Below are 15334 nucleotides of genomic sequence, written 5' to 3' on the forward strand. Positions count from 1 at the left end.
ATACAACCCAAAAAAATAAAATCACTTAGAAATGGAAATGAGTTGGTTTACGGACATTCAGAATCTGGTTAGGGACAAAAAGGAAAGTAGGGGACTGAATGCCCTCCTGTTGTCTTTTCCCAAAGAAAATTATTTCAAAGTATTAGGGCCACATTCTGCAGAAACCCCATTTAGATGTATGGAAAGAATTTTAAGGTGCCAAAATTTCTGCAACAAATCAAGACGCATTTCTACATATCTTTATAGTGAGGTTGTTCCAATGGCTTCTCATATAGCAAACCAGATCCCTTCTGTATGCGGATGAGGTCTAAAAGATCTCAGCACTTAAAGGGAAGGATCACTTAAATATTGAGATGTCATCAGTGGGCTCTGTGCCCTTCAACAATCTCTAGATTGAATTGGCGACACTCCACGTCATGCCACTGCGTTGTCTGGCAGGTCTCCAGATATCCCAAGTCAGAAACTTCCATTCTCTGTCCATCAGACTGCACACTCAACCTTCCATTCACTGCAATGCAAAATTCTAAAGCTAGACTGTGAGATCTAAAGGGACACGGGTCACAACCAATGAGATCTTCTGACATGTCAGATGTTTAAAGGTGAACCCTCCCTTTAAAGACGCTGTCTGATGAAGACAAGCCCCTCCATATGCCTTATTCGCCAGTAGTCGCTAACAATGAGCATACCCTGCCCATCTATGTACAACTGGGATGGTCAGTCCTAGGATAGCCGCTGCAGGGAACGGTGGGCAGTGACAGCTGATGGCTGGGTGCTTCTGAAGCGGGATCCACAGAAATAATCAGATCTATTTTTCATCGGGTTATATAAGGGCTGGACGCTAGAAATAGCTTTGATCACAGAATTGATGGCGCTTTCTCCACTTTTTTAATGAGATTTGTGTGTTGTGACGTCAGGGTGAGCCCAGCAGATGGCATGTGATCATAATTGTGCCCATCTGTAGCATGCCTAGCACCACACTGGGGCACAGCGGACATATGATGATAGGTTTAGTAGTAGGCCATCAGGTTCAGAACCGGCCACATTTTCAACTTTATTTATGGGCCTAATATGAAGCAATAAAAGAAACTAATTATTAATGATTTTTAGGAAGACCTCTACCAGCAATGGCCAGCTCCACGATGTGGATGTAGAGACAATGCCTGGGATATAACAGAGGTAAATCAGTGCAGCAGACACCGGCCTCCTCCTCTTCTGTTACCTGATCCACGCTGGTCGCAGACATTCTCCTGTGGAGCCAGAGATGATCGGGGCCGCCGTGTGATCCCTCCCTGTAAATGTCTCTCCAGCTGCTGCTCTCTAGACGTCTATACAGCCGGGACAAGGCGCAGGTCTGCGGGACGTGCGTCTACAATGGGCCTGCGGGGGCTCGGTACAGCATGTAAGGGCAGCACAGACGTGTACACAACAGCAGCGCCGTATACATACGGCTACAAAGACATTCGTGCCGCCGGGTATTCTATAGAACTGCCAGGCGTAGCTATAGAGTAACGTATATGTGTGTATACACCTACAGGACACTAATGTGGCGCCGTGTCTGTGTATGGGGACACAGGGGGAGCGGTAGGGACCGCGGCGGCCTCCTCTCTTTGGCGCTCCTCGCCCCCCGGCTCTGACTCTTGTTCTGGACGGGCTCTCTCTTCACCACAATGGCGGACGAGGCCTCGCACTCTCACTTCCTCTCCGAAGCTCCCCTGACCTTCCGCCGTGACGTCAATACAGAACCACTTCCCCGTCATGTGACTGTGGGCGTAGCTCTTCTGCAGAACCACGTGACAGGCTCGGGAGTAGCGGCTGTGTGCTTGGCGTAGCCATATCTGATGATAGGAGGCAGGAACAAGCTACGGCAGTATGCACGCACGGCTCATGGCGCGCTCATTTCTGGCGTGTCGCACTTGTGTCTGTATTCTGCCAGTACCTTCTGTAGTGAATTGGAGGCACGGTACTGATTTTAATTGGTGTTCACCACTCAGGCCTCATGCACACGACCGTAGCCGTGTGCACGGCCGTGATTTTCGGGTCGGCCGGCTGCGGACTGTCAGCGGACTATCAGCCGCAGGCCGCCCGCACATGCACATGGCCGCGGCCATTGTTTTCAATGAGCCCGGACCGCAGAACCGGGCCGTAATAAGACATGCCCGTTCTTTCTGCGGTCCAGGCTCCCGGGCCGTGCACGGACCGCAAAAACTATGGTCGTGTGCACGGCCCCATAGAAAAGAATGGGGCCACAATTCTCCCGTGGATTTTCGGGGGAATTGCGGCCGCAAAAACACGGTCGTGTGCATGAGGCCTAAGGCCTCATGCACACGACCGTAGTGTTTTTCTGGTCCGCAAATTCCAGGACCGTGTTCCGTGAAATGTCATCCGCAGTTCATCCGTATGTAATCCGCAGTTCATCCGTATGTAATCCGCAGTTCATCCGTATGTAATCCGCAAAATGCGGATGAAAAAAAAAAAGCCTAGGTAAAACAGGATGACGACAGAACTCATTCCCGGTCGTCGCCTAGCAACACTTCCGCAAATCCGCAAAACTGCGGATGACACACGGAGGTGTATCCGCAATTTCCACGGGCCCATTGACTTCTATTGGCATGTCCGCACCGCATTTGCGGCCCATAATAAGACATGTCCGGAGTTTCTGCGGCACGGATGTGCGGTCATGCGGAGAGCCGTGAAAACACGGATAGTGGGTATGGCCACATAGAAATGAATGGGTCCGCAATTAACCCGTGGATTTGCGGTTGAATTGCGGACGCAAAAACACGGTCGTGTGCATGAGGCCTAAGGGTATGTGCACACAAGGGCATTATGTCCGTAATTGACGGACGTATTTCGGCCGCAAGTACCGGACCGAACACAGTGCAGGGAGCCGGGCTCCTAGCATCATACTTATGTACGACGCTAGGAGTCGCTGCCGGACAACTGTCCCGTACTGAAAACATGATTACAGTAAGGGACAGTAGTTCCACGGAGAGGCAGGGACTCCTAGCATCGTACATAAGTATGATGCTAGGAGCCCGGCTCCCTGCACTGTGTTCGGTCCGGTACTTGCGGCCGAAATACGTCCGTCAATTACGGACGTAATGCCCTCGTGTGCACATACCCTAAGTCCTTATTAACACAGGGTCCGAGTGTCGGCCGGTAAAAACGTCCATTTTGCAGCCGTTCCGATTCTGTTCCGGCCGTGTTGTCGTTTTTAACGGCCGATTTTGACCCATTTTGCATCCGTTTTTTTTCCCTGTCCGTTTTAAAATCAGATGAATTTCATTTGTACATTTTTTGCCACACACTGCCCTCTGTAGATACTGCCACAGTCCCCCTGTAGGTAGTGCCACACAGCCCTTGTAGGTAATGCCACACAGATCCCCTCGTAGGTAGTGCAACACAGGCCCCTGTAGGTAGTACCGCACAGACCCCCTGTAAGCAATGCCACACAGACCCGCTTGTAGGCACTGGCGTAGCTATAGGGGTCGCAGCGGTCGCAATTGCGACCGGGCCCCGAAGCCAGGGGGGCCCACGGCCCCCCGCACCACATCAATAAAAAGTTACTATAGTAACTCGGGCCGCGGGCCCCTGTTACTATAGTAACATACTTTACTTACCTTCCTGGTTCCGGATCGCAGCGGAGGTCCTGACGTCAAGCGCTGTGCGCAGCGCATGACGTCGCAGCGCTATGCGCCGCGCACAGCATCGAGACGACAGAACTCCCGCCGCGGCCGAAGAGGAAGGTAAGGTTAGCCCTGACTGGCGGGGTCCGACTCCCGGGACCCGCCAATCAGCTGTTTTGAAGGGGCCGCAGCACTCGTACGAGAGCTGCTCCCCTTCATTCCTGTCACTTCATTCCGGTCACACTGAATCCGTGTCGGCGATTCACAGTGTGGGCGAGTATTGAAATGAAGGGGAAGCAGCTCTCATACGAGTGCTGCGGCCCCTTCAAAACAGCTGATTGGCGGGTCCCGGGAGAAACATCAGCTATTGATGGCCTATCCTGAGGATAGGCCATCAATGTTTAGGGACTGTACAACCCCTAAGCCTACGATGTAGCAGGCTTAGGGGGCCCATGAGACAGGATCACAGATTGTGTGATCCTGTCTGCTGGGCCCTGTATCTAAGCCAATCACATGGTAGGCTTAGATACATGGCCCATGCGTGATCCTGTCTGCTGGGCCCTGTATCTAAGCCAATCACATGGTAGGCTTAGATACATGGCCCATGCGTGATCCTGTCTGCTGGGCCCTGTATCTAAGCCAATCACATGGTAGGCTTAGATACATGGCCCATGCGTGATCCTGTCTACTGGGCCCTGTATATAAGCCTACCACACTGTAGGTTTAGATACAGGGCGCCAGCACACAGTAATCTTATACTGTATAAGATTACTGTCTGCTGGACCCTGTATCTAAGCCTACCTTGTTTTTTGTGTGTTTTCTTACAGGTTCGGTCGTTGGACTACGGCGGATTCCAGGACTACTTCGATGACAGCTTTTTTTTTTATTATCAATAAAATGGTTAATGAGGGTTGTGTGTTTTTTTTTTTTTATTTCAATAAAATATTTTTTCTATGTCTTTGTGGTTTTTTTTAAACTATATTACTACCGCCTTAGTAATGGCCGCCGGCTGATTGACAGCATCCATTGCTAAGGTGGGGCTTAGTGTTAGCCGATGCAGAGGATAACACTAACCCCCTTTATTACCCCGGTACCCACCGCCACCAGGGGTGCTGGGAAGAGCCGGGTACGATCCAGTACCTGACCATCTGTAGTGATGGTCGGCCACTGGGGTGGCCGCAGGCTGGTATTATCAGGAGGGGAAAGGCCAAAAACAGTGGCCCTTCCCACCCTGGTGATGCTGCCTGCTGCTGCTTTATTGTATCTGGCTGGTTATGAAAAATGGGGGGGAACCCACGTCATTTAAAAAAACAACAAATAACGATGTGGGGTCCCCCCCAATTTTCATAACCAGCCAGATACAACACAGCAGCAGCAGGCAGCATCACCAGGGTAGGAAGGGCCACTGTTTTTGGCCTTCCCCAGCCTAATACTACCAGCCTGCGGCCACCCCGGTGCCTGCCCGTCACTACAGATGGTCGGGTACTGATTCGTACCCGGCTCTTCCCAGTACTCCTGGTGGCGGTGGGTACCGGGGTAATAATGGGGGTTAGTGTAGCCTCTGCACCGGCTAACATTAAGCCTCGCCTCAGTAATGGAGGTTGTCAATCAGCCAGCGGCCATTACTAAGGCGGTGATAATAAAGTTTAAAAAGATACAAGCACATAGAAAAAATCTTTTATTGAAATAAAAAAACAACCCTCATTAACCATTTTATTGAGAATAAAAAAAACGCTGTCATTGAAGTCCTCGTATCCGAAGTCCAACAACCGAACCTGTAAAAAACACACACAAAAATAATCAGTAACACATAAAAAAGCAAAATTATTATTCTTACCTATCCTGGGTCCAGCGCTGGAGACACAATGTCAGCGAGCTGGGCCCTGTATCTAATCCAATCATGTGTGATACTGTCTGCTGAGCTGTGTATCTAATCCAATCATGTGTGATACTGTCTGCTGGGCCCTGTATCTAATTCTATCATGTGTGATACTGTCTGCTGAGCCACTGTATCTAATCCGATCATGTGTGATACTGTCTGCTGAGCCACTGTATCTAATCCTATCATGTGTGATACTGCCTTCTGAGCCACTGTATCTAATCCTATCATGTGTGATACTGTCTGCTGAGCCACTGTATCTAATCCTATCATGTGTGATACTGTCTGCTGGGCCACTGTATCTAATCCTATCATGTGTGATACTGCCTTCTGAGCCACTGTATCTAATCCTATCATGTGTGATACTGTCTGCTGAGCCACTGTATCTAATCCTAGCCATAGTTTATAGGGTCGTAGTGCTATAGATATGCTATGCTGTCTCCTATACACACATTTTTTTGGGCTGACACATATGTATTGGGGCTATTTCCCTGACATTTTAAGCCCTGAGGGTATGTTCACACGGCAGCGTCTGTTACGGCTGAAATTATGGTGCTGTTTTCAGGAGAAAACCGCACCGTAATTTCAGCCGTAATGGCATGTGCAGGCGTCTTTCGCTGCGTCCATTACGGACGTAATTGGAGCTGTTTTTCTATGGAGTCCATGGAAAACGGCTCCAATTACGTCTGAAGAAGTGACAGGCACTTCTTTGACGCGGGCGTATTTTTTACGCGCTGCCTTTTGACAGCGGCGCGTAAAAAAAAATGACCGTCGGCACAGAACATCGTAAAACCCATTCAAATGAATGGGCAGATGTTTGCCAACGCTTTTGAGCCGCATTTTCGGACGTAATTCAATGCTAAAACGCCCGAATTACGTCCGTAAATAGGGTGTGTGAACCCAGCCTTAGTGACGCCCCCGGCTGCTAGTGCTGCATTGTTGGGTCACTTAGGAGACCCAGCGATGCAGCTGAAAGCTGCGGACCGTCGGCCATGAGAAGTTTGCGGGGGGGGGGGGGGGGGGCAGTAAGAGTTTTTGCATCGGGGCCCATGAGCCTTTAGCTACGCCCCTGCTTGTAGGTAATGCCACACAGCCCCTCTGTAAGCAATGCTACACAGCCCCCTTGTAGGTAATGCCACACAGCCCCTCTGTAAGCAATGCCACACAGCCCCCCCTGTAGGTAATGCCACACAAACCCCCTGTAGGTAATGCCACACAGCCCCCCTGTAAGCAATGCCACACAGCCCCTCTGTAGGTAATGCCACACAGCCTCCCTGTAGGTAATGCCACACAGCCCCCTGTAAGCAATGCCACACAGCCCCCCTGTAGGTAATGCCACACAGCCCCACTGTAAGCAATGCTACACAGCCCCCCTGTAGGTAATGCCACACAGCCCACTGTAGGTAATGCCACACAGCCCCTCTGTAAGCAATGCCACACAGCCCCCCTGTAGGTAATGTCACACAGACCCCCTGTAGGTAATGCCACACAGCCCTCCTGTAAGCAATGCCACACAGCCCCTCTGTAGGTAATGCCACACAGCCCACTGTAGGTAATGCCACACAGCCCCCCTGTAGGTAATGCCACACAGCCCACTGTAGGTAATGCCACACAGCACCCCTGTAGGTAATACCACACAGCCCCCCTGTAGGTAATGCCACACAGACCCCCTTGTAGGTAGTGCCACACAGCCCCCCTGTAAGCAATGCCACACAGACCCGCTTGTAGGTAATGCCACACAGCCCCTCTGTAAGCAATGCTACACAGCCCCCCTGTAGGTAATGCCACACAGCCCCTCTGTAAGCAATGCTACACAGCCCCCCTGTAGGTAATGCCACACAGACCCCCTGTAGGTAATGTCACACAGCCCCCCTGTAAGCAATGCCACACAGCCCCTCTGTAGGTAATGACACACAGCCCCTCTGTAGGTAATGACACACAGCCCCCCTGTAGGTAATGCCACACAGCCTCCCTGTAGGTAATGCCACACAGCCCCCTGTAAGCAATGCCACACATTCCCCCTGTAGGTAATGCCACACAGCCCCACTGAAAGCAATGCCACACAGCCCCTCTGTAGGTAATGCCACACAGCCCCCCTGTAGGTAATGCCACACAGCCTCCCTGTAGGTAATGCCACACAGCCCCCCTGTAGGTAATGCCACACAGATCCCCTCGTAGGTAGTGCAACACAGGCCCCTGTAGGTAGTACCACACAGCCCCCCTGTAAGCAATGCCACACAGACCCGCTTGTAGGTAATGCCACACAGCCCCTCTGTAAGCAATGCTACACAGCCCCCCTGTAGGTAATGCCACACAGCCCCTCTGTAAGCAATGCCACACAGCCCCCCTGTAGGTAATGCCACACAAACCCCCTGTAGGTAATGCCACACAGCCCCCCTGTAAGCAATGCCACACAGCCCCTCTGTAGGTAATGACACACAGCCCCCCTGTAGGTAATGCCACACAGCCTCCCTGTAGGTAATGCCACACAGCCCCCTGTAAGCAATGCCACACAGCCCCCCTGTAGGTAATGCCACACAGCCCCACTGTAAGCAATGCTACACAGCCCCCCTGTAGGTAATGCCACACAGCCCCTCTGTAAGCAATGCCACACAGCCCCTCTGTAGGTAATGTCACACAGACCCCCTGTAGGTAATGCCACACAGACCCCCTGTAGGTAATGCCACACAGCCCCCCTGTAAGCAATGCCACACAGCCCCTCTGTAGGTAATGACACACAGCCCCTCTGTAGGTAATGACACACAGCCCCCCTGTAGGTAATGCCACACAGCCACCCTGTAGGTAATGCCACACAGCCCCCTGTAAGCAATGCCACACAGCCCTCCAGTAGGTAATGCCACACAGCCCCACTGTAAGCAATGCTACACAGCCCCCCTGTAGGTAATGCCACACAGCCCACTGTAGGTAATGCCACACAGCCCCACTGTAGGTAATACCACACAGCCCCCCTGTAGGTAATGCCACACAGACCCCCTGTAGGTAATGCCACACAGCCCCCCTGTAAGCAATGCCACACAGCCCCTCTGTAGGTAATGACACACAGCCCCTCTGTAGGTAATGACACACAGCCCCCCTGTAGGTAATGCCACACAGCCCCCTGTAAGCAATGCCACACAGCCCCCCTGTAGGTAATGCCACACAGCCCCACTGTAAGCAATGCTACACAGCCCCCCTGTAGATAATGCCACACAGCCCCTCTGTAAGCAATGCCACACAGCCCCCCTGTAGGTAATGCCACACAAACCCCTGTAGGTAATGCCACACAGCCCCCCTGTAAGCAATGCCACACAGCCCCTCTGTAGGTAATGACACACAGCCCCCCTGTAGGTAATGCCACACAGCCTCCCTGTAGGTAATGCCACACAGCCCGCTGTAAGCAATGCCACACAGCCCCCCTGTAGGTAATGCCACACAGCCCCACTGTAAGAAATGCTACACAGCCCCCCTGTAGGTAATGCCACACAGCCCCTCTGTAAGCAATGCCACACAGCCCCTCTGTAGGTAATGTCACACAGACCCCCTGTAGGTAATGCCACACAGCCCCCCTGTAAGCAATGCCACACAGCCCCTCTGTAGGTAATGCCACACAGCCCACTGTAGGTAATGCCACACAGCCCCCCTGTAGGTAATGCCACACAGCCCACTGTAGGTAATGCCACACAGCCCCCCTGTAGGTAATACCACACAGCCCCCCTGTAGGTAATGCCACACAGACCCCCTTGTAGGTAGTGCCACACAGCCCCCCTGTAAGCAATGCCACACAGACCCGCTTGTAGGTAATGCCACACAGCCCCTCTGTAAGCAATGCTACACAGCCCCCCTGTAGGTAATGCCACACAGCCCCTCTGTAAGCAATGCTACACAGCCCCCCTGTAGGTAATGCCACACAGACCCCCTGTAGGTAATGCCACACAGCCCCCCTATAGGTAATGCCACACAGCCCACTGTAGGTAATGCCACACAGCCCCCCTGTAGGTAATGCCACACAGCCCACTGTAGGTAATGCCACACAGCCCCCCTGTAGGTAATACCACACAGCCCCCCTGTAGGTAATGCCACACAGACCCCCTTGTAGGTAGTGCCACACAGCCCCCCTGTAAGCAATGCCACACAGACCCGCTTGTAGGTAATGCCACACAGCCCCTCTGTAAGCAATGCTACACAGCCCCCCTGTAGGTAATGCCACACAGCCCCTCTGTAAGCAATGCTACACAGCCCCCCTGTAGGTAATGCCACACAGACCCCCTGTAGGTAATGCCACACAGCCCCCCTGTAAGCAATGCCACACAGCCCCTCTGTAGGTAATGACACACAGCCCCTCTGTAGGTAATGACACACAGCCCCTCTGTAGGTAATGACACACAGCCCCTCTGTAGGTAATGCCACACAGCCTACCTGTAGGTAATGCCACACAGCCCCCTGTAAGCAATGCCACACAGCCCCCCTGTAGGTAATGCCACACAGCCCCACTGTAAGCAATGCCACACATCCCCTCTGTAGGTATTGCCACACAGCCTCCCAGTAGGTAATGCCACACAGCCCCCCTGTAGGTAATGCCACACAGCCCACTGTAGGTAATGCCACACAGCCCCCCTGTAGGTAATACCACACAGCCCCCTGTAGGTAATGCCACACAGCCCCCCTGTAGGTAATGCCACACAGCCTCCCTGTAGGTAATGCCACACAGCCTCCCTGTAGGTAATGCCACACAGCCTCCCTGTAGGTAATGCCACACAGCCTCCCTGTAGGTAATGCCACACAGCCCCCCTGTAGGTAATGCCACACAGCCCCCCTGTAGGTAATGCCACACAGCCTCCCTGTAGGTAATGCCACACAGCCTCCCTGTAGGTAATGCCACACAGCCCCCCTGTAGGTAATGCCACACAGCCTCCCTGTAGGTAATGCCACACAGCCTCCCTGTAGGTAATGCCACACAGCCTCCCTGTAGGTAATGCCACACAGCCTCCCTGTAGGTAATGCCACACAGCCTCCCTGTAGGTAATGCCACACAGACCCCCTGTAGGTAATGCCACACAGCCTCCCTGTAGGTAATGCCACACAGACCCCCTGTAGGTAATGCCACACAGCCCCCCTGTAGGTAATGCCACACAGCCCACTGTAGGTAATGCCACACAGCCCCCCTGTAGGTAATGCCACAAAGCTCGCCTGTAGGTAATGCCACACAGCCCCTCTGTAGGTAATGCCACACAGCCCCCCTGTAGGTAATGCCACAAAGCCCGCCTGTAGGTAATACCACACAGCCCCCTGTAGGTAATTCCACACAGCCCCCCTGTAGGTAATGCCACACAGCCCCCCTGTAGGTAATGCCACACAGCCTCCCTGTAGGTAATGCCACACAGCCTCCCTGTATGTAATGCCACACAGCCCCCCTGTAGGTAATGCCACACAGCCCACTGTAGGTAATGCCACACAGCCCCTCTGTAGGTAATGCCACACAGCCCCCCTGTGGGTAATGCCACAAAGCCCGCCTGTAGGTAATACCACACAGCCCCCTGTAGGTAATTCCACACAGCCCCCCTGTAGGTAATGCCACACAGCCCCCCTGTAAGTAATGCCACACAGCCTCCCTGTAGGTAATGCCACACAGCCTCCCTGTAGGTAATGCCACACAGCCTCCCTGTAGGTAATGCCACACAGCCCCTCTGTAGGTAATGCCACACAGCCCCCCTGTAGGTAATGCCACACAGCCTCCCTGTAGGTAATGCCACACAGCCTCCCTGTAGGTAATGCCACACAGCCTCCCTGTAGGTAATGCCACACAGCCCCTCTGTAGGTAATGCCACACAGCCCCCCTGTAGGTAATGCCACAAAGCCCGCCTGTAGGTAATACCACACAGCCCCCTGTAGGTAATTCCACACAGCCCCCCTGTAGGTAATGCCACACAGCCCCCCTGTAGGTAATGCCACACAGCCTCCCTGTAGGTAATGCCACACAGCCTCCCTGTATGTAATGCCACACAGCCCCCCTGTAGGTAATGCCACACAGCCCACTGTAGGTAATGCCACACAGCCCCCCTGTAAGCAATGCCACACAGCCCCTCTGTAGGTAATGCCACACAGCCCACTGTAGGTAATGCCACACAGCCCCCCTGTAGGTAATGCCACACAGCCCACTGTAGGTAATGCCACACAGCCCCCCTGTAGGTAATACCACACAGCCCCCCTGTAGGTAATGCCACACAGACCCCCTTGTAGGTAGTGCCACACAGCCCCCCTGTAAGCAATGCCACACAGACCCGCTTGTAGGTAATGCCACACAGCCCCTCTGTAAGCAATGCTACACAGCCCCCCTGTAGGTAATGCCACACAGCCCCTCTGTAAGCAATGCTACACAGCCCCCCTGTAGGTAATGCCACACAGACCCCCTGTAGGTAATGCCACACAGCCCCCCTATAGGTAATGCCACACAGCCCACTGTAGGTAATGCCACACAGCCCCCCTGTAGGTAATGCCACACAGCCCACTGTAGGTAATGCCACACAGCCCCCCTGTAGGTAATACCACACAGCCCCCCTGTAGGTAATGCCACACAGACCCCCTTGTAGGTAGTGCCACACAGCCCCCCTGTAAGCAATGCCACACAGACCCGCTTGTAGGTAATGCCACACAGCCCCTCTGTAAGCAATGCTACACAGCCCCCCTGTAGGTAATGCCACACAGCCCCTCTGTAAGCAATGCTACACAGCCCCCCTGTAGGTAATGCCACACAGACCCCCTGTAGGTAATGCCACACAGCCCCCCTGTAAGCAATGCCACACAGCCCCTCTGTAGGTAATGACACACAGCCCCTCTGTAGGTAATGACACACAGCCCCTCTGTAGGTAATGACACACAGCCCCTCTGTAGGTAATGCCACACAGCCTACCTGTAGGTAATGCCACACAGCCCCCTGTAAGCAATGCCACACAGCCCCCCTGTAGGTAATGCCACACAGCCCCACTGTAAGCAATGCCACACATCCCCTCTGTAGGTATTGCCACACAGCCTCCCAGTAGGTAATGCCACACAGCCCCCCTGTAGGTAATGCCACACAGCCCACTGTAGGTAATGCCACACAGCCCCCCTGTAGGTAATACCACACAGCCCCCTGTAGGTAATGCCACACAGCCCCCCTGTAGGTAATGCCACACAGCCTCCCTGTAGGTAATGCCACACAGCCTCCCTGTAGGTAATGCCACACAGCCTCCCTGTAGGTAATGCCACACAGCCTCCCTGTAGGTAATGCCACACAGCCCCCCTGTAGGTAATGCCACACAGCCCCCCTGTAGGTAATGCCACACAGCCTCCCTGTAGGTAATGCCACACAGCCTCCCTGTAGGTAATGCCACACAGCCCCCCTGTAGGTAATGCCACACAGCCTCCCTGTAGGTAATGCCACACAGCCTCCCTGTAGGTAATGCCACACAGCCTCCCTGTAGGTAATGCCACACAGCCTCCCTGTAGGTAATGCCACACAGCCTCCCTGTAGGTAATGCCACACAGACCCCCTGTAGGTAATGCCACACAGCCTCCCTGTAGGTAATGCCACACAGACCCCCTGTAGGTAATGCCACACAGCCCCCCTGTAGGTAATGCCACACAGCCCACTGTAGGTAATGCCACACAGCCCCCCTGTAGGTAATGCCACAAAGCTCGCCTGTAGGTAATGCCACACAGCCCCTCTGTAGGTAATGCCACACAGCCCCCCTGTAGGTAATGCCACAAAGCCCGCCTGTAGGTAATACCACACAGCCCCCTGTAGGTAATTCCACACAGCCCCCCTGTAGGTAATGCCACACAGCCCCCCTGTAGGTAATGCCACACAGCCTCCCTGTAGGTAATGCCACACAGCCTCCCTGTATGTAATGCCACACAGCCCCCCTGTAGGTAATGCCACACAGCCCACTGTAGGTAATGCCACACAGCCCCTCTGTAGGTAATGCCACACAGCCCCCCTGTGGGTAATGCCACAAAGCCCGCCTGTAGGTAATACCACACAGCCCCCTGTAGGTAATTCCACACAGCCCCCCTGTAGGTAATGCCACACAGCCCCCCTGTAAGTAATGCCACACAGCCTCCCTGTAGGTAATGCCACACAGCCTCCCTGTAGGTAATGCCACACAGCCTCCCTGTAGGTAATGCCACACAGCCCCTCTGTAGGTAATGCCACACAGCCCCCCTGTAGGTAATGCCACACAGCCTCCCTGTAGGTAATGCCACACAGCCTCCCTGTAGGTAATGCCACACAGCCTCCCTGTAGGTAATGCCACACAGCCCCTCTGTAGGTAATGCCACACAGCCCCCCTGTAGGTAATGCCACAAAGCCCGCCTGTAGGTAATACCACACAGCCCCCTGTAGGTAATTCCACACAGCCCCCCTGTAGGTAATGCCACACAGCCCCCCTGTAGGTAATGCCACACAGCCTCCCTGTAGGTAATGCCACACAGCCTCCCTGTATGTAATGCCACACAGCCCCCCTGTAGGTAATGCCACACAGCCCACTGTAGGTAATGCCACACAGCCCCTCTGTAGGTAATGTCACACAGACCCCCTGTAGGTAATGCCACACAGACCCCCTGTAGGTAATGCCACACAGCCCCCCTGTAAGCAATGCCACACAGCCCCTCTGTAGGTAATGACACACAGCCCCTCTGTAGGTAATGACACACAGCCCCCCTGTAGGTAATGCCACACAGCCACCCTGTAGGTAATGCCACACAGCCCCCTGTAAGCAATGCCACACAGCCCTCCAGTAGGTAATGCCACACAGCCCCACTGTAAGCAATGCTACACAGCCCCCCTGTAGGTAATGCCACACAGCCCACTGTAGGTAATGCCACACAGCCCCACTGTAGGTAATACCACACAGCCCCCCTGTAGGTAATGCCACACAGACCCCCTGTAGGTAATGCCACACAGCCCCCCTGTAAGCAATGCCACACAGCCCCTCTGTAGGTAATGACACACAGCCCCTCTGTAGGTAATGACACACAGCCCCCCTGTAGGTAATGCCACACAGCCCCCTGTAAGCAATGCCACACAGCCCCCCTGTAGGTAATGCCACACAGCCCCACTGTAAGCAATGCTACACAGCCCCCCTGTAGATAATGCCACACAGCCCCTCTGTAAGCAATGCCACACAGCCCCCCTGTAGGTAATGCCACACAAACCCCTGTAGGTAATGCCACACAGCCCCCCTGTAAGCAATGCCACACAGCCCCTCTGTAGGTAATGACACACAGCCCCCCTGTAGGTAATGCCACACAGCCTCCCTGTAGGTAATGCCACACAGCCCGCTGTAAGCAATGCCACACAGCCCCCCTGTAGGTAATGCCACACAGCCCCACTGTAAGAAATGCTACACAGCCCCCCTGTAGGTAATGCCACACAGCCCCTCTGTAAGCAATGCCACACAGCCCCTCTGTAGGTAATGTCACACAGACCCCCTGTAGGTAATGCCACACAGCCCCCCTGTAAGCAATGCCACACAGCCCCTCTGTAGGTAATGCCACACAGCCCACTGTAGGTAATGCCACACAGCCCCCCTGTAGGTAATGCCACACAGCCCACTGTAGGTAATGCCACACAGCCCCCCTGTAGGTAATACCACACAGCCCCCCTGTAGGTAATGCCACACAGACCCCCTTGTAGGTAGTGCCACACAGCCCCCCTGTAAGCAATGCCACACAGACCCGCTTGTAGGTAATGCCACACAGCCCCTCTGTAAGCAATGCTACACAGCCCCCCTGTAGGTAATGCCACACAGCCCCTCTGTAAGCAATGCTACACAGCCCCCCTGTAGGTAAT

General features: G+C 53.7%; 1 protein-coding gene across 5 annotated transcripts in view; it reads right to left on the minus strand.

Moving 5' to 3' along the window:
* Positions 1–1690, minus strand: part of YTHDF3 (YTH N6-methyladenosine RNA binding protein F3) — a 37696-nt gene extending 36006 nt beyond the window's left edge. For 2 of the 5 annotated variants that reach the window (XM_075826182.1, XM_075826184.1), the window contains exon 1: positions 1220–1542. In XM_075826182.1, coding sequence (XP_075682297.1) covers positions 1220–1243 — 24 coding nt within the window. In that variant the 5' untranslated portion in view covers positions 1244–1542. Of the gene's footprint in view, positions 1–1219 lie in introns of all 5 variants that reach the window. The other 3 variants (XM_075826185.1, XM_075826183.1, XM_075826186.1) reach the window with 3 other exon arrangements.
* Between the last annotated feature and the right edge of the window lie 13644 nt (positions 1691–15334).

The sequence above is a fragment of the Rhinoderma darwinii genome, chromosome 5 (assembly GCF_050947455.1).
Source record: "Rhinoderma darwinii isolate aRhiDar2 chromosome 5, aRhiDar2.hap1, whole genome shotgun sequence".
Classification (NCBI taxonomy): domain Eukaryota; kingdom Metazoa; phylum Chordata; class Amphibia; order Anura; family Rhinodermatidae; genus Rhinoderma; species Rhinoderma darwinii.